At 50.3% G+C, this 23798-nt stretch overlaps 1 protein-coding gene and 1 long non-coding RNA gene across 3 annotated transcripts in view; one reads left to right on the forward strand and one right to left on the reverse strand.

Moving 5' to 3' along the window:
* The window catches only part of LOC147088309 (NACHT, LRR and PYD domains-containing protein 3-like), a 78564-nt gene extending 73897 nt beyond the window's left edge, over positions 1-4667 (forward strand). For both annotated transcript variants that reach the window (XM_085977177.1, XM_085977178.1), the window contains one exon: positions 50-4667. In XM_085977177.1, coding sequence (XP_085833303.1) covers positions 50-137 — 88 coding nt within the window. In that variant the 3' untranslated portion in view covers positions 138-4667. The remainder of the gene's footprint in view (positions 1-49) is intronic.
* The window catches only part of LOC147088310 (uncharacterized), an 89951-nt gene that overhangs the window by 63535 nt on the left and 2618 nt on the right, over positions 1-23798 (reverse strand). The gene's annotated exons all lie outside the window — the stretch shown is intronic.

A 23798-nucleotide genomic window follows, 5' to 3' on the forward strand; every position in this document is an offset into this window, starting at 1 on the left:
ACTGTTGTTCAATCTGTTTATTTCCTGTTTAATCTTTAATCTGTTTCAGGCTGTTGGGGAATCAGTTCAGTTCAACCGGAAAGAAACAGCTGGAGTCGCTGCAGGGATCCAGACCCGGACTGAGTGTGGATGTGTGAACATTTCAATTGATGACGTCACTGCTCTCATTTGACTATTTTTGGCCGATGACTTGATTTTAATTTAATTTACGGGTTTCCAGCTCGAGCTGATCGCGTCATCTCCCATTGTGAGGTCAGAGGCCCAGCCACAGGGTCACGAGCCTCAGCCGGCCAGCCCCACAGCACTGCTTCTGCAGAATATCCAGGGCTGAATGTTCCCCAATGGGGCACTGGGCAAATGCACAGACAGGAAGTGCCCAGGGTGGGGCTCAGTCTGGGCTGCAGTGGGACACTGACTATTCCACTCAGTGTTCCTGGGTGTCTCTCCCAGTGAGGAGTGAGGCTCTGTAACAAGTGTCCCTGTGTACAGTGTGTATCTCTCCCAGTGAGGAGTCAGGCTCTGTAACAAGTGTCCCTGTGTACAGTGTGTGTCTCTCCCAGTGAGGAGTCAGGCTCTGTAACAAGTGTCCCTGTGTACAGTGTGTATCTCTCCCAGTGAGGAGTCAGGCTCTGTAACCAGTGTCCCTGTGTACAGTGTGTGTCTCTCCCAGTGCGGAGTCAGGCTCTGTAACAAGTGTCCCTGTGTACAGTGTGTATCTCTCCCAGTGAGGAGTCAGGCTCTGTCACAAGTGTCCCTGTGTACAGTGTGTATCTCTCCCAGTGAGGAGTCAGGCTCTGTAACAAGTGTCCCTGTGTACAGTGTGTGTCTCCCCCAGTGAGGAGTCAGGCTCTGTAACAAGTGTCCCTGTGTACAGTGTGTATCTCTCCCAGTGAGGAGTGAGGCTCTGTAACAAGTGTCCCTGTGTACAGTGTGTATCTCTCCCAGTGAGGAGTCAGGCTCTGTAACAAGTGTCCCTGTGTACAGTGTGTGTCTCCCCCAGTGAGTCATAGAGTTATACAGCACAGAAAGAGGCCCATCGCGTCCGCGCCGGCCATCAAGCCCTGTCTAATCTAATCCCATTTTCCAGCATTTGGTCCGTAGCCTTGTATGCTATGGCATTTCAAGTGCTCATCCAAATGCTTCTTGAATGTTGTGAGGGTCCCTGCCTCTACCACCCTTTCAGGCAGTGAGTTCCAGATTCCAACCACCCTCTGGGTGAAAAAGTTTTTCCTCAAATCCCCTCTAAACCTCCTGCCCCTTACCTTGAATCTATGCCCCCTTGTTATTGACCCCTCTACTAAGGGGAAAAGTTCCTTTCTATCTACCCTATCTATGCCCCTCATAATTTTGTACACCTCAATCAGGTCCCCCCTCAGCCTTCTCTGCTCCAAGGAAATCAACCCCAGCCTGTCCAGTCTTTCTTCATAGCTGAAGCACTCCAGCCCAGGTAACATCCTGGTACATCTCCTCTGCACCCTCGCCAAAGCAATCACATCCTTCCTATAGTGTGGCGACCAGAACTGCACACAGTTCTCCAGCTGTGGCCTTACCAGCGTTTTGTACAGCTCCATCATAACCTCCCTGCTCTTGCCTTCATTAGCCGAGGCATAGAATATAAGTATCCCATATGCCTTTTTAACCACCTTATCCACCTGTTCTGCTGCCTTGAGGGATCTATGTACATGCACACCAAGGTCCCTCTGATCCTTTGTCTTTCCTAGGGTCTTACCATTCATTGTGTATTCCTTTGCCTTGTTAGTCCATCCAAAATGCATCACCTCACACTTTTCAGGGTTAAATTCCATTTGCCACTGTTCCGCCCATCTGACCAACCCATCTATATTGTCCTGTAGCCTGAGGCTTCCCTCCTCGCTATTTACCACCCCACCAATTTTAGTGTCATCTGCGAACTTGCTGATCATACCTTTTACATTCACATCCAAATCATTAATGTAGACCACAAACAGCAAGGGACCCAGCACCGATCCCTGCGGTACCCCACTGGACACAGGCTTCCTGTCAGAAAAACAACCTTCCACCATCACCCTCTGCCTTCTGCCACTAAGCCAGTTTTGGATCCAATGTGCCAAGGCACCCTGGATCCCATGGGCTCTACCTTCCTGACCAGTCTCCTATGCGGGACTTTATCAAAAGCCTTACCGAAATCGATGTAAACTGCATCCACTGCACTACCCTCATCCACACACCTCGTCACCACCTCGAAAAATTCAAGCAAATAGGTCAGACATGATCTTCCCTTGACAAAGCCATGCTGGCTATCCCTAATTAATTCTTGCCTCTCCAAGTGGAGACTAATTCTGTTCCTCAGAATTTTTTGCAATAATTTCCCTACCACTGATGTTAGGCTCACTGGCCTAATTCCCTGGTTTATCCCTACTGCCATTCTTGAATAATGGTACTACGTTAGCTGTTCGCCAGTCCTCTGGCACATCCCCTGTGGCCAGAGAGGTTCTGAAAATTTGTGTCAGAGCCCCTGCAATCTCCTCCTTTGCCTCACATAGTAGCCTGGGATACATCTCGTCCAGGCCTGGGGATTTATCCACTTTTAAGCCTGCTAAAACCGCTAGTACCGCCTCCCTCTCGATGCTAATATGTTCAAGTATATCACAGTCCCCCTGCCTGATTTCTATGTCCACATCATCCTTCTCCATAGTGAACACAGATGCAAAAAATTCATTTAAAACCCCACCTACATCTTCTGGCTCTACACACAGCTTGCCACTTTGGTCCCTAATGGGCCCTACTCTTTCCCTAGTTATCCTCTTGCCCTTAATATACTTATAAAACACCTTAGGATTTTCCTTTATTTTGCTCACCAGTGTTATTTCATGGCCCCTCCTCGCTCTCCTAATTTATTTTTCAAATATCCCCCTGCACTTTTTATACTCCTCTAGGGCTTCCTCTGTCTTTAGTCCTTTGTATCTGCAAAAAGCCCCCCTTTTTTTCCTAATCCATTCTTGTATATCCCTTGACATCCAAGGTTCCCTGGGCTTGTTGGTCCCACCCTTGACCTTTACGGGAACATGTTGCCATTGTACTCTCTCAATTTCCTTTCTGAAAGACTCCCGTTGCTCCGATGTGGATTTTCCTTCAAGTAGCTGATCCCAGTCCACATTGGCCAGATCCTGCCTCATCATATTAAAATCAGCCTTCCCCCAATTTAGAACCTTTATTTCCGGTCCATCCTTGTCCTTTTCCATGACTACCTTAAATCTCACCGAATCATGGTCACTGTCACCAAAGTGCTCACCTACTAACACATCTACCACTTGCCCGGCCACATTCCCTAGAATTAGGTCCAGTACCGTCCCCTCTCTTGTAGACCTTTCTACATGCTGGCTCAAAAAGCTCTCCTGGATGCACTTTAAGAATTCTGCACCCTCTAAGCCTTTTGCACTCTGACTATCCCAGTTAATATCCCAGTGAGGTGTCGGACACTGTAACAAGTGTCCCTGTGTACAGTGTGTCTCTCCCAGTGTGGAGTCAGACTCTGTAACAAGTGTCCCTGTGTACAGTGTGTGTATCTCCCAGTGAGGAGTCAGCCTCTAACAACTGTCCCTGTGTACAGTGTGTCTCTCCCAGTGAGGAGTCGGACTGTGTAACAAGTGTCCCTGTGTACAGTGTGTCTCTCCCAGTGAGGAGTCGGACTCTGTAACAAGTGTCCCTGTGTACAGTGTGTGTCTCCCAGTGAGGAGTCACACTCTGTAACAAGTGTCCCTGTGTACAGTGTGTGTCTCTCCCAGTGAGGAGTCGGACTCTGTAACAAGTGTCCCTGTGTACAGTGTGTCTCTCCCAGTGAGGAGTCGGACTCGGTAACAAGTGTCCCTGTGTACAGTGTGTCTCTCCCAGTGAGGAGTCACACTCTGTAAATGTGTCCCTGTGTACAGTGTGTCTCTCCCAGTGAGGAGTCGGACTCTGTAACAAGTGTCCCTGTGTACAGTGTGTCTCTCCCAGTGAGGAGTCACACTCTGTAACAAGTGTCCCTGTGTACAGTGTGTCTCTCCCAGTGAGGAGTCGGACTCTGTAACAGGTGTCCCTGTGTACAGTGTGTCTCTCCCAGTGAGGAGTCGGACTCTGTAACAAGTGTCCCTGTGTACAGTGTGTCTCTCCCAGTGAGGAGTCACACTCTGTAACAAGTGTCCCTGTGTACAGTGTGTCTCTCCCAGTGAGGAGTCACACTCTGTAACAAGTGTCCCTGTGTACAGCGTGTCTCTCCCAGTGAGGAGTCACACTCTGTAACAAGTGTCCCTGTGTACAGCGTGTCTCTCCCAGTGAGGAGTCGGACTCTGTAACAAGTGTCCCTGTGTACAGTGTGTCTCTCCCAGTGAGGAGTCACTCTGTAAATGTGTCCCTACAACCCTCCGAGATTTCTCCACTCCTCTGACCTGTTGCACATCCTCGATTTTCGTTGCTTTGCATTGTTGCCATAACTTCAGCTGCCAAGACACTAAACTCTGGTATTCCCTCCCTAAACCTCTTCGCTGCTCTACCTCTCCATCCTCCTCCATTAAACGCTTTTTAAAACCTACCAGATTCCCCGAGTTTTGGGCCATCTCTGATAAAATCTCTACGTGGCTCAGTGTCAGATTTTGTCTGTTAATTGCCTTGTGTCGGTTCATTTCATTAAAGCTGCTATATAAATACAAGTTATTGTTGTTGTCCCTGTGTTGTGTTAATAAAACTCCACCGCTTACTTCAGCTCATGCCTGGTCTCCTCGACATTCTCAATAACTGGTTTCACTGTTTTAATATATTAAATAAAGGTTTCTCTAAAGTACATCCTGTGGTAAACCACTTTTATCGTTACACTATAGTTATCACTGTTGTATTGTTATCACCGTTATCACTGTTGTATCACGATACGAGGTCGCCTCTTGTCGCGCTGTTATACCTGGGCTGACCACCTCCAACTCCGCCCATGGCTCCACCTACCTGCCCAGGTATAAAGGTAGTCGACTGGCTGGTATTCCTCCTTGTTGGACCCGATCACCCACGAGGGTGGGCTCTGTTATTTAGTCAATAAAAACCTTTAGTTACGTTCCTAACTCGTCGCTTTTTATTGGACGAATTGATAGGTATATCAATTTTATTGACTAAATTTTAAAGATGTCTACTACTGGCCAGCCAGAAGCCCTCCCAGAAGCACAGCCACACCAGCCGGCTTGGCTGCAAGCCCTCAAACCACCGTACCTGGATCTAAACCCACAGGCAGCAAACGCAGCCCTCAACTTCAAACACTGGCTGGACTGCTTCGAATCCTACCTGGAAGAATCCGGCGCCCCGCAGAGATCCAAACTAAGACTTCTGAACGCCCAAGCGAGCCCGAGAGTATACGCACTCATCCAGGACACGACTACGTACGAGGCCGCTATCAACCTACTGAAACAGCAGTACCGCAGCCCGGTAAATTACATGTACACCAGGCACCTAAGATCCCGCCCGCAACAGCCAGGAGAGTCTGTAGCTGAATTTTTACGGGCGCTAAGAGCACTCGGCAGGAACTGTGACTTTAAAGCGGTGACGGCTGTTGAAAATACGGAAGATAATATCCGCGATGCCTTTGTGAAAGGCCTACGGTCCGACTACTCACGGCAAAGACTGCTTGAAGCTAAAGACCTCGACCTGGACAAAGCTGAAGCCCTCGCTCTCTCCCTGGAGGTGGCCCATCAGGACCAGGAGGCGTTTTCCAGGTACTGCTCGCGACCCTGGGACTCGGGCCCGACCCCTACCGCAATACCCTTCGCAGCGCCGCCCCCGGGACCTACCTCAGCGTCGGCGTCCCGGACCCGACCGGGCCCGCCACCCCCGGTACCGGCTCCGACATCGGGCACCCGCGATTGGGCCGCCGGCTGCTTCTTTTGCGGCCAGGAGAAGCACCCGAGGTCGCGCTGCCCAGCCAGGAACTCTACCTGCGCAACCTGCAGGAAGAAAGGCCACTTCTCTAAGGCCTGCAGGAGCGGATCTTCAGAGGCCAGCAGTGCCTCATGCGAACTGTGGGGGCGGCCATCTTCTTTCACGGCAACTGAGGCCAGTATCCCCACACGTGAGTCATGGGGGTGGCCATCTTTGATCAAGGCAACCGACCCCAATAGTGCCTCATGTGAGTTATGGGGGCAGCCATCTTCTCCGCCATTTTGTCCTACCTCGTGGGAGACGCCATTTTACCCACCACGCCCGACTGCCACCGGGCCCCCGGACCCGACGACCGCCTCGCCCGCAGACGACAACGACTCGCTTACCTACACGCTAGCCTCCGTCACTCTGGATCAAGCCCGCCCACACCACCTGTCCAAGTCGATGATGGACATCAAAGTAAACGGCCACGCCACGACCTGCCTGTTCGACAGCGGAAGCACGGAGAGCTTCATCCACCCAGACACGGTGAGCCACTACTCCCTCCCTGTCCTGCCAACGCGCAACCGAATCTCGATGGCATCGAGGTCCCACGCCACGGACATTAGCGGCTACTGTGCTGTGACCTTGTCGGTTAAGGGTACAGAGTATAAAAACTTTAAACTCCTCGTCCTCCCCCAGCTCTGCACTGCCGTCCTACTAGGGCTGGACTTCCAATCCCACCTCCAAAGTGTAACCCTAGCATACGGTGGACCCCTCCCCCCACTCACAGTCGACAACCAGCGAAGGTTAAACCGCCCACCGCGTAACACCTGCAGCCTATCCACCCTCAAGGTGCCGCCACCTTCCCTGTTCGCTAACCTCACCCCCGACTGCAAACCCGTCGCTACCAAGAGCAGGCGGTACAGCGCTGGGGACAGAGCTTTCATTAGCTCTGAGGTGCAGCGTCTCCTGAAGGAGGGCATCATCGAGGGGAGCAACAGCCCCTGGCGTGCCCAGGTCGTGGTCGTTAAGACCGGCGATAAAAATCGCCTGGTCAGCGACTACAGCCAGACCATAAACAGATACACCAAGCTGGACGCATACCCCCTTCCCCGCATATCTGACATGGTCAATCAGATTGCACAATACCGCGTATTCTCGACCATCGACCTTAAGTCGGCCTACCACCAACTCCCTATCCACCCCGAGGACCGCCAGTACACCGCTTTCGAGGCGAATGGGCGCCTATACCACTTCCTTAGGGTCCCCTTCGGTGTCACCAACGGGGTCTTGGTCTTCCAAAGGGAGATGGACCGGATGGTTGACCAGAACGGACTGCAGGCCACATTCCCCTACCTAGATAACGTCACCATCTGCGGCCGCGACCGGCAGGACCACGACGTGAATCTGGAGAAATTCCTCCGTACAGCCCAACGGCTGAACCTCACCTGCAATAAGGAGAAATGTGTGTTTAACACCTCGCGCCTTGCCATCCTTGGCTGTGTAGTAGAGAACGGACTCATCGGCCCCGACCCCGAAAGAATGCGCCCCCTCATGGAGCTACCCCTCCCCCACTGCCCTAAGGCACTTAAGAGAACCCTGGGGCTCTTCGCCTACTATGCCCAATGGGTGCCCAATTATGCGGACAAAGCCAGACCCCTCATGAAGTCCACATCCTTCCCCCTTACGGAGGAAGCGTGCGCAGCCTTCTCCCTCATTAAGGGAGACATTGCCAAGGCCACTATGCACGCAGTGGATGAGTCCATCCCCTTCCAAGTCGAGAGCGATGCATCCGACTTCGCCCTAGCCGCCACCCTTAACCAGGAGGGGAGACCGGTGGCCTTCTTCTCAAGGACCCTACAGGGCCCTGAGATCCGACACTCGTCGGTCGAGAAGGAGGCCCAGGCGATTGTGGAGGCGGTACGACGCTGGAGGCACTACCTGGCAGGCAAACGATTTACCCTCCTTACCGACCAACGTTCGGTCACTTTTATGTTTAATAACAAGCTGAGGGGCAAAATCAAGAATGACAAGATCTTGAGGTGGAGAATCGAGCTCTCCACCTACGATTATGATATCTTGTACCGGCCAGGTAAGCTGAACGAACCCCCCGATGCTCTGTCACGAATTACATGCACCAGCGCGCAAAGTGATAGACTTCAGACCCTCCACAACGACCTCTGCCACCCCGGGGTCACCAGACTTTACCACTTCATTAAGGCCCGCAACCTGCCCTACTCCATCGAGGAGGTCAGGACCATAACCAGGAACTGCCAGACCTGTGCCGAGTGCAAACCGCACTTCTTTAGGCCGGACAGAGCAAGCCTGATCAAGGCCACCCGCCCCTTCGAGCGCCTGAGCATCGACTTTAAGGGGCCCCTCCCGTCCTCTGACCGTAACGTGTACTTCCTCAACATTGTTGATGAGTACTCCCGTTTCCCCTTTGCCTTCCCCTGCCCAGACATGACCAGTACCACGGTCATTAAATGCCTGAACGACCTCTTCGCCTTGTTCGGGTTCCCAAACTATATACATAGTGACCGGGGCTCCTCTTTCATGAGCGAGGAACTCCGTCAGTTCCTACTAGCGAGAGGTATTGCAGCAAGTAGGACCACCAGCTACAACCCCCGAGGGAACGGCCAGGTGGAAAGAGAGAACGCGACGGTATGGAAGGCCGTCCTCTTAGCCTTAAAGTCTAAGGGCCTCCCAACCTCCCGCTGGCAGGAAGTCCTCCCGACAGCGCTGCACTCCATCCGGTCACTACTTTGCACTGCCGTTAACGCCACCCCCCATGAACGAATGTTTGTTTTCCCCAGGAAGTCGACTACGGGAACCACTCTACCAACCTGGCTGACCTCTCCGGGGCCCGTCTTGCTGCGAAAGCACGTGAGGGCCCATAAAACAGACCCCCTGGTCGAGAGGGTGAACCTCCTGCACGCCAACCCCCAGTACGCCTACGTGGCTTACCCAGACGGGCGGAAGGACACTGTCTCCTTACGAGACCTCGCACCCTCGGGCACTCCGGAGACACCACCTTTACCCCCCCCCACCACCCCCCCAATTCCAGCCCAGGTAGACGGCATGCCGGAACCCCACGAGCCTTCGCCGACCACGCAGACACCAGCACTAACACCGGATAATGCAGCACCGCCGCTGCGACGATCGGAGAGGCTTACGAGGCCTCCGGACAGACTGACATACCAGAACTGGTAGTACACTTCACCCCGCCGGACTCAAATCTAAACAAGGGGTGAATGTGGTAAACCACTTTTATCGTTACACTATAGTTATCACTGTTGTATTGTTATCACCGTTATCACTGTTGTATCACGATACGAGGTCGCCTCTTGTCGCGCTGTTATACCTGGGCTGACAACCTCCGACTCCGCCCATGGCTCCACCTACCTGCCCAGGTATAAAGGTAGTCGACTGGCTGGTATTCCTCCTTGTTGGACCCGATCACCCACGAGGGTGGGCTCTGTTCTTTAGTCAATAAAAACCTTTAGTTACGTTCCTAACTCGTCGCTTTTTATTGGACGAATTGATAGGTATATCACATCCCAACTACTCCCCCTCTGAAGAAGGCCTCGGTCGGTCCCCTCTGAAGAAGGTCTCGTTCAGTCTCCTCAGGACCAGGCCTCGGTCGGTCCCCTCTGAAGAAGGTCTCGTTCAGTCTCCTCAGGACCAGGCCTCGGTCAGTCCCCTCTGAAGAAGGTCTCGTTCAGTCTCCTCAGGACCAGGCCTCGGTCGGTCCCCTCTGAAGAAGGTCTCGTTCAGTCTCCTCAGGACGAGGCCTCGGTCAGTCCCCTCTGAAGAAGGTCTCGTTCAGTCTCCTCAGGACCAGGCCTCGGTCGGTCCCCTCTGAAGAAGGTCTCGTTCAGTCTCCTCAGGACAAGGCCTTGGTTAGTCCCCTCTGAAGAAGGTCTCGTTCAGTCTCCTCAGGGCGAGGCCTCGGTCGGTCCCCTCTGAAAAAGGTCTCGTTCAGTCTCCTCAGGACGAGGCCTCGGTCAGTCCCCTCTGAAGAAGGTCTCGTTCAGTCTCCTCAGGGCGAGGCCTCGGTCGGTCCCCTCTGAAAAAGGTCTCGTTCAGTCTCCTCAGGACCAGGCCTTGGTTAGTCCCCTCTGAAGAAGGTCTCGTTCAGTCTCCTCAGGACGAGGCCTTGGTCAGTCCCCTCTGAAGAAGGTCTCGTTCAGTCTCCTCGGGACCAGGCCTTGGTCAGTCCCCTCTGAAGAAGGTCTCGTTCAGTCTCCTCAGGACCAGGCCTCGGTTAGTCCCCTCTGAAGAAGGTCTCGTTCAGTCTCCTCAGGACCAGGCCTTGGTTAGTCCCCTCTGAAGAAGGTCTCGTTCAGTCTCCTCAGGACCAGGCCTTGGTTAGTCCCCTCTGAAGAAGGTCTCGTTCAGTCTCCTCAGGACCAGGCCTTGGTTAGTCCCCTCTGAAGAAGGTCTTGTTCAGTCTCCTAAGGACCAGGCCTTGGTTAGTCCCCTCTGAAGAAGGTCTCGTTCAGTCTCCTCAGGACGAGGCCTCGGTCGGTGCCCTCTGAAGAAGGTCTCGTTCAGTCTCCTCAGGACGAGGCCTCGGTCGGTGCCCTCTGAAGAAGGTCTCGTTCAGTCTCCTCAGGACGAGGCCTCGGTCGGTCCCCTCTGAAAAAGGTCTCGTTCAGTCTCCTCAGGACCAGGCCTTGGTTAGTCCCCTCTGAAGAAGGTCTCGTTCAGTCTCCTCAGGACCAGGCCTTGGTTAGTCCCCTCTGAAGAAGGTCTCGTTCAGTCTCCTCAGGACCAGGCCTTGGTTAGTCCCCTCTGGAGGACATCTGACAGTAAAAGCTGCTGTGGAATCTTTGCATTATTCTACTTCCCCTCTACTCAAATCAAGACAAGACAGGCAGGCAGACAGACATATGAAATTAAGACAACATGCAGAATAGAAATCAAAACAGAAAATGCTGGAGATACTCAGCAGGTCAGGCAGCATCTGTGGAGAGAGAAACAGAGTTAATGCATCAGGTTGACGACCTTTCGTCAGAGCCTTGACAGAATCTGACGAAAGGTAATGGAGATGATACGTTAACTCTGTTTCTCTCTCCATTTATGCTGCCTGACCTGCTGAGTATTTACATCATTTTCTGTTTTTATTCCCATTTCCAGCATCTGCAGAATGTTGCTTTTGATGCCGAATAGAGAGCCTGTAGCTGTAGGACGCAAAAATTAAAAGACAAGATACTGAAAAGTGTACTTTTGCTTTTAAACTGCCAAACACAGCAGAGTAATGAGAGAAATCAACTTTCTTTCATTGCTGATAGTGTTGTGTGCCAATTTTGCAGGCTGGCCTGTGTGAAAGAGAGAGAGAGACAGCATTAGCTGGTGTTTATGCAGGGCTTGGCTGAGTTCATGTTACCTGCCGTGTGCATTGGTATTGCATCTCATGTCTGAAAAAAACAAAGTATACACCATTAGATCATACTGATTTAATTCCAGACTGCAATGCTGTGGGATCTTACTTTGCCTTTCTTTCAAGACTTTTGTAAAAAGCAAAGCTACACATATACATCAAGCAAATTGATTTTTTCTGTACTTTATCGAGGAATGTATGTGGGCTGTTTCAGAGCATATCCTGCAGTGGGATCTTACTCTACCATTAAGCCCAACCCAACCAAACCAAGTCAAGACTTTTGTAAAAACAAAGCATATATATAAAAAATATTTTCAGAATAATCCATTTGATGTTTTTCAGGACTGGTCTTTATTGGGGAATGTGCTTGGGGTGTTTTCAGAGCAAAAGCTGCTGTGGGATTATTCCATTCATTTTATTCCATTCCACTCAAATCACAGACTAGCAAACATTTAGTTAACAAAATTAAAGTCAATATATTATTATTTATCCCTGATTGTATTTCCTTCTTTTCACCCTCCCGGTCTTTCATTTCCTTGTGGAGAACCGGATTTCTGGGGCCTCGGCTTCTCTTCCTGTTGGATTGTCCTCATCAAACATGGCCGCAGAACCAGAAAGGGACATCATCAAAAATAGACACTCCCAGGCTGCAGCCCTTTCAAAATGGAAGTGTGAGTTTCTGCAAATTGCAGAGTCTGTCTAAGTGTGTCTATATGTGCGTGGGTGTCTGTGTTTCTGCAAATTGCAGAGTCTGTGTGAGTGTGTCTATATGGGCGTGGGTGTCTGTGTTTCTGCAAATTGCAGAGTCTGTGTGAGTGTGTCATGTTACTGTAAATTTTAGTTCAATGTAGGATGGAGGGAGACTGAGTGACACACAGACAGTCAGTGCGAGCGAGAGAAACATGAAATCAAAAGGCAAGTTGCAGAATGAAGCCTGTGTCTGTAGGCCACAAAGTGAAAAGATAAGCTACTGAAAAGTGTCTTTTTGGTTTTAATCTTCCAACATGGCAGTCATCCCTCTGCAGGCTGGCCAGGCTATGAGTGTGTGTGTGAGAGAGAGATAGAGAGGGCAAAAGCTGGTGTTTGTGTGAGATGTGGTCTGCTGTCTTATTACCTGCTGTTGTTGTATTAAACCCTATTGATGTCATTCTGGTCTGGTCCACATGTAATGCTGCTGTGTATCACTTCATTGCACTTTATTTCACTTTACTTCAAGACAGGCAGTCAGTCAGTGAGATACTGAAAAATGCCTTTGAGGACTATCTGACAATAAAAGCTGCTCCGGGATCTTTTCATTATTGTTATTCCACTCCACTCAAACCAAGACAAGGCAGACAGGCAGTGAGAGTCACCTGAAATCAAGACAACAGGCAGAATAGAAATGAAAACAGAAAATGCTGGAAATACTCAGTAGGTTATACAGCATCAGTGGAGATAGAGAAACAGAGTAAACGTTTCGGCTCAATGTCCTTTAGTCAGAACCTTGCCACAATCTGACAAAAGGTAATCGAGCTGAAACATTAACTCTGTTTCTCTCTCTCTCTCCACAGATACTGCCTTACCTGGTGAGTATTTCCAGCATTTTCTGTGTTTATTTCAGATTTCCCACACCCACAGCATTCGCTTTTGATGCAGATTAGAAAGCCTGTTCCTGTAGGCCAGAAAATGAAAAGATAAAATACTGAAAACTGTCTTGTTTGCTTTTAAACTGCCGAACACAGTAGAAGAATGATAGAAATCAACTTTCTTTCATTTCTGACAGTTTTGTGGCAGTTTTAAAGGCTGTCGTGTGTGTGTGTGAGAGAGACAGACAGACAAAGCAAAAGCTGGTGTGTATGCAGGGCTTGTCTGTGTTCAAGTTATCTGCTGTGTGCATTGGTACTGCATCTGATGTCTGGAAAAAAAAACAAAGTATATACCATTAGATCATACTGATTTAATTCCAGACTGCACTGTTGTGGGATCTTACTTTGTCTTTCTTTCAAGAATTTAGTAAAAAGCAAATCTACATATACACATCAAGCCATTTGATATTTTTATGGACTGGACTTTATAGGGGAATGTTTGTGGTGTGTTTCATGGCATATCCTGCAGTGGGATCTTACTCTCCCTTCAGCCCAACCCAAACAAGACAAGACATTTGTAAAAAAAAAGTACGTATTATTCCTATTTAATTATTTTCAGAATAATCCATTTGATTTTTTTCTGGACTGGGCTTTATTGGGGAATGTGCTTGGGATGTTTTCAGAGCAAAAGCTGCTGTCTGATCTTTCCATTCATTTTATTACACTCCGGGCAAACCACAGACAGGCAGACTTTTAGTTAACAAAAGTAAAGTACATATATTATTTATTCCTGATTGTATTTACTTGTTTTCACCCTCCCGAGCTTTCATTTCCTCTCGGGGACCCGGATTTCTGGGGCCTCGGCTTCACTTCTTCCTGTTGGATTGTCCCCATCAAACATGGACTCACAGCAAGGAATGGACATCATCAAAAATAGACACTCCCAGGCTCCACATCTTTAAAGATAAATGTGTGTGTGAATTTCTGCAAATTGCAGAGTCTGTGAGTTTGTCTGTATCTGTGTGGATGTCTGTGTTTGTGCAAATTGCAGAGTCTGTGTGAGTGTGTCTGTATGTGAGTGGGTGCCTGTGTTTCTCCAAGCTTCAGAGTCTGAGTGTGTGTGTCATGTTAATGTAAATTTTAGTTCAATATGGGTGGGAGGTGTTATGTCCGTGTATCTTAATGTTGTGTCCTTCAATAATCAGACAACAGACTGCAGGGAACGATTCAACAGGTGTTAACTGAATGAGGGTTACTCTAGAACTAAGTGTACAGATCACTACTCAGGGTTTATATACATGTGTGGTCACTGCCGGTACTACAGTATACAGGAGCTGTAAAAAGTAGTTCTCCCCTTAAAGGTACATACATTACAATTCCTCCCCTTTTAGATTAACAGTACCATAACACTCATTTAACAATTAAATATCAAACTAATTACCATTAACCCTTTTAACATGCAACATTAGCTGAAAATAGTCTATTTATAAATTCAGTCTTTGGGGAGGCTTCCTGATCCTTTCTGGATAGCGCCTTTCCCGAGTGTCTTGCTCTTGGTGCGGAGACGATTCTGGCCCCCTGTCGTCGGTTGGTTCATCCGCTTCCGATGCTACTGTTTCTGGGGTAGATGCTACCTGTATGTCGGGTTCATCACCAGGTACATATGGGCGAGGCATGGGGTTGACTTGTTCCTGTGACTCTAGGATCTGGTCAGCATGGCGTCTCATGATGCTCTCCCCAACGTCCACTGTGTACATTAGAGGGCCCTGCCGTGTGCATATCATTCCTGGCTGCCATTTTTCTGTTCAGTAGTCACGGGCCAAGACTGGTTGCCCTACATTGAAGCTCCTTGTTGGCTTCTCATGGATGTGCTGGAATTGCTTACTCTCAACATCTCTTCGTACGTTTGGTCTGAGCAAATCCAGGCGAGATTTTAACCTTCGGTTAAAGAACATCATGGCTGGGGCCTGGTTGGTGACTGCATGTGTCGCATTCCGGTAGGCGAACAGGAAATTGTCCACCTTGTGCTGCAGCGGAATGTTGACATTGTACATAGCCTTTATTGCCTTCTTAAAGGTTTGTACGAACCTCTCAGCCAATCCATTTGTGGCTGGATGATATGGGGCGGATGTGTAATGCCTTACCCCATTCCTTTTCATAAATCTTTGAAACTCTTCGGACACAAACTGTGGTCCGTTATCAGAGCAAATCTGCTCTGACAAGCCGTTCCTGGCAAAAATGGTCCGTAGGACTGCAATAGTTTTCTCTGTGGTGCTGAAGGACATTTTGATCACCTCAGGCCATTTCGAGTGCGCATCCACGGCTATTAAAAACATTGAGTCCATGAATGGAGCAGCAAAATCAATATGCACCCGTTGCCATGGAGATGAGGGCCACTCCCATGGGTGTAGAGGGGCATGCGGTGGTGCATTTTGGACCTTCTGGCATACTGGGAAGCTCTTTGTCAGGTCCTCGATTTGCTGATCAATCCCTGGCCACCACACATAAGCCCTAGCAAGGCTTTTCATTTTCACCCCTCCCAGATGACCTTCATGAAGCTCACTGAGCACTCTCTCCCTTAACTTGGGTGGAATTACCACTCGGGATCCACACATCAAGGTCCCCTGGCATACTGACAGCTGTTCTCTTCTGGATGAGAATGCTGGCAACAGTGAGTCGCCATGTGCTGGCCATCCCTTCACCATCAAATCATATACCCGAGACAGTATCGGGTCATTTCGGGTCTCCTTCTCTATACCAGCGTTAGTTACTGGCAAGCATTCAATTATAGTCGAATGAAATATTTCGACAGGATCCACTGCTGGTGCTACCCCCGCAGTAGGCAGTGGCAGGCGTGATAGCCCATCAGCGTTTCCATGCTGTTTCGTGCCCTTATACTCGATTTCATATTGGTTCACCCCTAGAAAAAGGGACCATCTTTGTAGCCGTTGCGCAGTCATCACCGGAACGCCCTTCTTTGGATTAAAGATGGAGACAAGTGGTTGGTGGTCAGTCAGTGAGGTGAACTTCTGCCCGTGCAGATAGTGGTTGAACTTTTTCACTCCCCACACTAGGCTGAGGGCCTCCCTGTCAATCTGGGCGTAGTTACGCTCGGCTGAGGTTAGTGATCGTGATGCAAAGGCTATTGGCCTCTCTGAGCCGTCTGAGAATTTGTGCGACAGCACCGCTCCAATGCCGTAGGGTGACGCATCACATGCCCACCGAATTGGTAATGCCGGGTTGTAATGGGCCAACACCTCTTTCGATGTGATTAGTGTTTTGCTCTTCTGGAAAGCTCGTCTACATTCCTCACTCCACTTCCATGGCACCCCAGTTTGCAGTAGGGTGTTCAGTGGGTGTAGTATTGTAGACAAATTTGGCAAGAACTTATGGTAGTAGTTTACCAGCCTGAGGAACGACCTCAGTTGTGACACATTTTCCGGTGCTGGAGCCTTGACTACTGCCTCAATCTTCTCTGGGGACTTAAGTAACCCCTCTTTATCGATAACGTGGCCACAATACGAGATCTGTTTTCTAAAAAACTCGCATTTGGGGTGGTTAGCTCGGAGCCCATATTCCTGCAACCTAGTGAGCACCTGCTCCAGGTTGGCAAGGTGATCACTGTCATTTTCGCCCATGACCAGGATGTTGTCCAAATAACACTGGGTCCCTGGGATCCCTTGCAGGAGTTATTCCATTGCCCTCTGCCAAATAGCCGGAGCTGATGCTACCCCGAATACCAGCCGGTTGTATTGGTAGAGACCTTTATGGGTGTTGATTGTGAGGTATTTTTTTGATGCTTCTTCTACCTCCATTTGCAGATACGCCTGGGCCAGATCAATCTTAGTGAAGCGTTTCCCTCCAGATAGTGAGGCGAAAATATCTTCAATCCGCGGAAGTGGATATTGTACGGTGTGATGGACCGGGTTCACTGTTACCTTAAAGTCCCCACAGATGCGAACCTTCCTTGGTTCCCCAGGCGTGCTGCTCAATGACATTTTCATCACAGGGACGATGGGTGTAGCCCACTCGCTCCAGTCTACCTTGGACAGTACACTTGAATGTTCCAGACTCTCCAGCTCTGCTTCGATGGCTGGGCGGATCGCATAAGGTACTGGTCTGGCCTTAAAAAATTTGTGGCTTGCGTTTTCTTCAATTTTAATCATTGCTATCATGCCTTTTAGTGTTCCGAGTCCTTGCTGGAACACTTCTTTCACGTCAGTTAGGATCTTTGACAGTCGCCCAGGTGTGTCGTCGTCATCCTTTTTGTCAGCCACAGTCAGTGCCTGTATGGAATGCCAATCTAGCTGTATCTTCCGGATCCATTCGCGTCCTAGTAGTGGTGGTCCTCCATCTGGCAATACATATAGGTCCATTTTTGGTGTTTCCTTGCCATTATATATAACGTTCACCCTTTTTTTTCCTTTGGGTTAGACTTTTTGCCCTGTGTACATCTTCAAGACAATCTTTGTATCTCTCAGGGGTATATGTGAGAATAGCCGCTTGTAGTCCCTTCGGTTTATGACTGTTAGGGCTGATCCTGTGTCCAATTCCATTTTCACTTGGACTCCTGCTAGCTTGAGCGTGACCCAGATAGTTTAGTGATCCTCCGTTTTGATCACATTATGTAGTTTCAGACAACCCAGCTCCTTGCTTCCGGAGTCTGTATCACTCTTCTGTTCATCTGAACTACTCTCCGTCACCTTATGTACCTTGTTGTACTTCTCCTGTGGAGATTTCTTGCTGCTGGTTTTCTTTCCCGACCTGCAGACTCTTGCTATGTGTCCTACTTTTCCACACTGTCTGCACACTTTGTCCTTGAACCAGCAATCATTATGGTCGTGTGTTGTTCTGCCACAGCGATAGCACTTCACTGTTCTGTATGACATTTCATTTGTGCCATATTCTTGCGGTCTCCGTTGTATCTCTGCAGCGCCCCGTGCTGCTGCTTCATGTGATACTGCAATGCTGAAAGCCTTGTGCAGCATAAGATCCTTTTCTGATGGAACCCAGAAACGGCTTCTTTCACTTTGAAGCCCACACACAAACTTGTCCCTTAAAGTATCTGCTAGTCCCATTCCAAACTGGCAGTGTTTCGATAGCTTGTGCAGTTCCGGTAAATACCCAGCATTACTTTCATCTTTATGCTGGTTCCTTTTGTGAAACTTAAATCTTTCTGCTATCAGCAGCGGTTTGGGGTTTAAGTGGTCCTGTAGGATTGACACTATGTTTTCAAAATCCTTTTCTACTGGCTTCTCTGGGGTTACTAGGTTTCGTAGTAAACCATACGTTTTGCCACCCATTGAATTCAACAATACCAGCGCTTTCTTGTCATCTGGCACTTCATTTGCCTTGCAGTATACTTCTATGCGTTCGACATATGTCGTCCAATCTTCGACTTCATTGTCGAACGCTGTGATACTGCCACTCTTCGGCATTTTTGGGTGTGGTTAGACTGGCTTAAAATGGCGTCTCCCGCGCTTTCCTTTCTTCCCCGCTGCGGCTTAAAATGGCATCTCCCGCGCTTTCCTTTCTTCCCCGCTGCAGCTTAAAATGGTGTCTCCCGCGCTGCTGCCAACGCCGCTCTCGGTGGTCCTCGTGACAAATGGCAATGCCCTGTGGATTTCGTGCGCTGCTCCTGCGCTCCTGCCAACGCCGCTCTCTGCGGTCCTCGTGGCAATAGCAGCGCCTCGCGTTTTCCTGCACGCCTCTCCCCCGTTGACGCTGCTCGGCCCTTGAACACCGGCTGCGCTCTGTGCGTTTTCCTGCGTGCCTCTCTCCCCCGTTGATGCTGCTCGGCCCTTGAACACCGGCTGCGCTCTGCTCGCTCTCGCCTCTCTCCCCCGTTGATGCCGCTTGGTCCTGAACACCGGCTGTGCCCTGTGCACTCTGCCCTATCTCTCTCCCCCGTCGACGCTGCTCGGCCTTTTTCTGTGCCGCTCGGTTGGGCTCTAGCCCGTCGCTATCCGGGAATGGTCTGCGCAGTACCTGTTGCCAGCCTGTTTCGCTGGACCACCATGACTGGAATGCCAAGCCTGGCTCTCGACAGCCTCCCCCCGCTGGATGACTGGGCGGTTGCCCGTGGTCGACGCCCTTGCTTCTGGACTCGACCTTCTTCCACTGTTCTCCAGGAGCGAATCCCTGGGAGGTGATGCAGAGTTGCAGGTAGGTTCAAATCTGCTCGTCGCCAATGTTATGTCCGTGTATCTTAATGTTGTGTCCTTCAATAATCAGGCAACAGACTGCAGGGAACGGTTCAACAGGTGTTTACTGAATGAGGGTTACTCTAGAACTAACTGTACAGATCACTGCTCAAGGTTTATATACAGTTGTGGTCACTGCCGGTACTACAGTATACAGGAGCTGTAAAAAGTAGTTCTCCCCTTAAAGGTACATACATTACAGGAGGGAGACTGTGTTAGTGAGAGCCCAGACAGACAGTCAGTGAGAGACATGGGCCTCGATTTTCATTGGGCCGTGAGGCGGGCTTTTAGGTGTGCGGGGTGTTAAAAATCGCAAAAAATGGCAGGTGGACCCCCGCCCCCTGCCTGTTTCCCAACTCCGAGCAATTTTAACTCCGGCGTGTCTGCTGGTCCTGACTCCGTCCCGCATCCAACAGGCGGGACTGGTCTTTAAGGCCCTTAATTAGCACTAAATGTCCTCTATAATCCTATTTTAACAGGCCCTTGCAACTTTAACCCTTTTCTCACATAAAACACGCCTGGTGGGAATCACGAATGTGAAACCTGGCGGGAGCACTATTGCATTAGTGACTTTCAACTGCAGGTCAACCACTAAAGTTGAGTTTTGATCAGCCATCATTTGCAGGTGGCAGGACTTCGTGGTCTCAGGTCTGGGGCAACTTTTACAAGGCTTAACCACACCTGTGGAAGGTTGGTGCCTCACACCCATCTCCATTGTGACCTCCTGGGAAACCCCTCTCACCACCTTCACTTAGCGCTTCTTCAACGGAGGCATATACCAGAAGCATGGGAGCCATTTATTTCCTTCCCATCTGGGCATTAGAGGAGCTCGAGCACCAGCCACGCTACCAGCAAAACCAGGAACAACAGCAGCAGCAGGAGCACCAGGCTGCTGCTCACCCATCTGAAGCTGCACAGGCTAGAAGGGGCCAGCACCTGGAAGCCCGTCGGGGCAGGAGATACCCTCCAAACAGGGTCTACAGACGCAGGGTCAGCTACCTCAACATGTCTGGGCAGCAGTGCCAAAGGCGGCTCCGACTTTCACGAGAGGTAGTGACTGACATCTGCGCAATGCTACAGCAAAACCTGCTGCCCAGAGGATCAGGTGGACTACCATTACCAGTGGCCGTCAAAGTCACCAGCACACTCAACCTTTTTGCCTCAGGCTCATTCCAGGGATCAGCAGCAGATATCAGTGGCATCTCCCAGGCAGCCGCACACACTTGCATCACGCAGGTAACCGATGCCCTCTTTGCCCTCGTGCACAATCACATCCATTTCACCAAGGATCGAGCAAGTGTCACTGCGCGAGCGGTTGGATTAGCTCATCTGGCAGGCTTTCCAAGGGTGCAGGGCGTGGTTGACTGCACACATGTGGCCCTTAGGGTACCCCATCGTAATCCAGGTATTTTTGTCAACCACAAGGGCTTCCACTCCCTCAACATTCAGCTGGTGTGTGACCACAAGAAGGAAATTTTGCTTGTTTGTGCCATGTACCCTGGCAGTTGCCATGACTCCTTCCTACTGCGCCAGTCTAGTGTGCCTCCACTATTCAGTCCGCCAGACCAACTTAACAGATGGCTATTTGGAGACAAGGGCTATTCCCTCAGGACATGGCTAATGACGCCGTTGAGGAGGCCAGCCAACGAAGCGGAGGAGCGCTGCAACTCCAGCCACATTTCCACCAGATCCAGTATCGAGCAAACCATCGGTTTACTGAAGATGCGCTTCAGATGCCTGGATAGATCAGGTGGCGCCCTACAGTACTCAGCATCCAGGGTCTCCAGAATCGTCGTGGTTTGCTGTGTACTTCACAACATGGCAGCATCGTGGCTTGCAGATTCCTGAGGACCAAGTGGCTCCTCACGCATCCTCCTCCTCAGAGGAGGAGGAGGGCGAAAATGAAGATCCTGCAGAGGCCCATCTACCAGCGGCAGCATTACGCGAGAACATTGCTGCCCGGGATGCAAGGAACGCACTCATCCTGGCCAGATTTGATTAGCCTAGTCAATCAAGCACTTTTGCTTCGCAGCTTCTTACCTGAGCATCGACAATGGCCAAGACCCTGCGGATTCCTAGCTATTTGACCAGCATACTGACAAGTGCAAGTAATCCTAAGCCCTCAATGTGAAAGTCCCATTCACGAAATGACACATGCCAGAACTGCAACAGCTGCCATCAGAATTTGTATGTACAAGAACCAACTGATGGCATTTTTACAGTAAACTCATTTCACCCAAGTGACTACCCTTGTGACTACGTGTGCAGAATTTTCCTGTTACGCATGCTCCTACGTAGTGCTTTCCCTGTGGCTTCAGCAGATGTGGAGGCCCCTTGCTATCTTTCCTGCTGCTCCTGTCTCGACACCTTTGGCGGGCCTCCTCTGGGGTTGCGAGCCTGTGAGGGATCATCAACAGTCTGCTGCTCCTGCGGCTGTGCAGGGGTGGAGATGCCTATCTCACTTGGGGGTGTGGACTCCGGTGGGGCTCTGACCGAGGGCTCTGCAGTGGCATGGAAGTGTGAGCGCTTGGAGAGGAGGCCCCACTTCCTTGAGGTCTGCCACCAACCTCCCTCTCATGGGTCAGGTCCCCCTCAGCACCTGCAAGCGGCTGGAGAGCACCTTGCTGCACATCAGGGGGCCATGCGGACCTGTATCTGCAATGGCAGTCCTACTCAGAAGGACTTCCGTGAAGGTCTGGTTTCTCTGTTCAATAGATACCCATCGCTTCTCAAGTGATGTCATCCTATTCTGAACAATGACCATGTTTTCCATGCCCTGGCAACTAAGCTCCTCCATGGCCATAGCCCTCCTCTCCTCTACCGTAGCCATCCTCTCCTGCACGGTAGCCAGCCTTAACACGGAGGTCGCCATCCTTTCTGTGTTGATGCGTTCATTTGCCAATGACTCCACAAAGGCTCTGCTCATGTTCGCTATGGACTCCTCCATTCGCTCCACAATCGCAGCAACCCTAGAGACAAAACCTGCCAGAGACTCCTGCATCTGTGCCTGGAGTTCCATCACCGCTGATCTCATGGATGGAGCCAGAGGCAGAGGGTCGACATGATGCTGAGCCGAGCTGGCAGAATCCTGTGCCCTCCGAGTTACAGATGTGATGCCAAGGCTACATGCACATAGCTTTTTGCAGATGCTCATAACTCCATCTGTCACAGCTTGAAAATCATTATCAGCGACTCATGCAATGTCAAAGAGAGAGATGGGAAACTTGTGTGTCACCAGCTTGCTGTGTTGCACCCGTCTGTCCGTCCCCCATGCGCGAATCATCCCCAATACCAATGATTTCCAGGACGGCCTCCTCCCAGGGCGTCAGGTGGGCTATTGAGGGAGACCCTCCTCCTGTCCTGGCTCGCTCTCTTTTGTTGTGAGCTCTCTTTTCCTGCAATGAAGGAGACAAGTGGAGGTTGAGTGAAAATGAAGGAGTGAGAGTAGAGATTGCATGGCATAGATACTTAGAAGTAGACAAATATGGAGTGCGGTTACAAGACCAAGGGCCCTCCCTGTGTGTTGTCAGTTGTGTTCAGAGCATCAGAGTGAGAGGGAGTGTGAGGGCTGCATGGTGGAATAGTTATGTGAATGTGAGCATAGAGAGAGAGGAAATGGGTAAGGGTGCATGGATCTCAGTGTTAAGTGGGATGTGGAGGAAGAGAGTGCTGAAGCTGAGTGCTGGTGAGGAAAGGCAATGGGGATCAGATTGAGGGTGATGGGAAATTCATACTCACTTTTCCAGTGCGTTGAAGGTCATGAAATCTTTTCCTGCACTGTGTCCAGGTTCTGCGGTTGACTCCCAAGGAGTTGACCTCCTCAGACACCTGCATCCACACTGCCTTGTTCTGACTGGGAGGCCTCTTCCTCCCTGATGAAGGGAACAGGACCTCCCTGTTGGCCCGAGCCCCATCCACCAATGCCTGAAGTGCCGCCTCGTCAAAGCGAGGAGCTGCTCTTGCCCTCCCGCTTGCCATCTCTCCTGCAGGTCCCTCTGACACCAAATGGAGGAAGCTTGGCAGCCTGCAGAAGAAGCAAGGCTTGCTGTGGACCTTAAATGTAGCAGCAATGATGACGTCATCGGAGGGGACATTCAGTCATGAAAAAAACATTTGCAAAGGCTTCCCACACTTTGGAAATCAATTGGCCAATTGAGTTAAAATTGCATCAATCTCCCACATCCATTTAGATTCGTGTGGGAAACACGAAATTCGGATAACACGACAACAGCCCGCACCTGAGTTAAAATCATGCCCACAGTGTGTGAGAGAGTGAATCTGAGAGAGTGAGTCTCGGATAGATAGTGTGTGAAAGAATGAGTCTGAGAAAGACAGTGTGTGAGAGAGAGTCTGAGGGAGACAGTGTGTAACACATTGCGACAGAGAGAGAGAGAGTGTGTGAGAGCGAGTCTGAGAGAGACAGCGTGTGAGAGAGTGAGTCTGGGAGAGTTGTGTGAGAGAGTGAGTCTGAGAGGGACTGTGTGAGAGAGTGAGTCTGAGAGGGACTGTGTGAGAGAGTGAGTCTGAGAGAGGCAGTGTGAGAGAGTGAGTCAGAGAGACAGTGTGTGGGAGAGTGAGTCTGAGAGAGACAGTATGTGAGAGTGAGTCTGAGAGACAGTGTGTGAGAGTGAGTCTGAGCGAGACAGTGTGTGAGAGTGAGTCTGAGAGAGACAGTGTGTGAGAGAGTGAGTCTGAGAGAGACATGTGAGAGAGGGGGAGTTTGAGAGATGAAAGTGTGTGAGTGAGACAGAGCGACAGTGTGTGAGAATGAGACTGAGAGAGACAGTG

Source organism: Somniosus microcephalus, unplaced genomic scaffold (assembly GCF_052327205.1).
Source record: "Somniosus microcephalus isolate GS21.2 unplaced genomic scaffold, FLI_Smic_1.0 unresolved_chr4, whole genome shotgun sequence".
Lineage (NCBI taxonomy): Eukaryota > Metazoa > Chordata > Chondrichthyes > Squaliformes > Somniosidae > Somniosus > Somniosus microcephalus.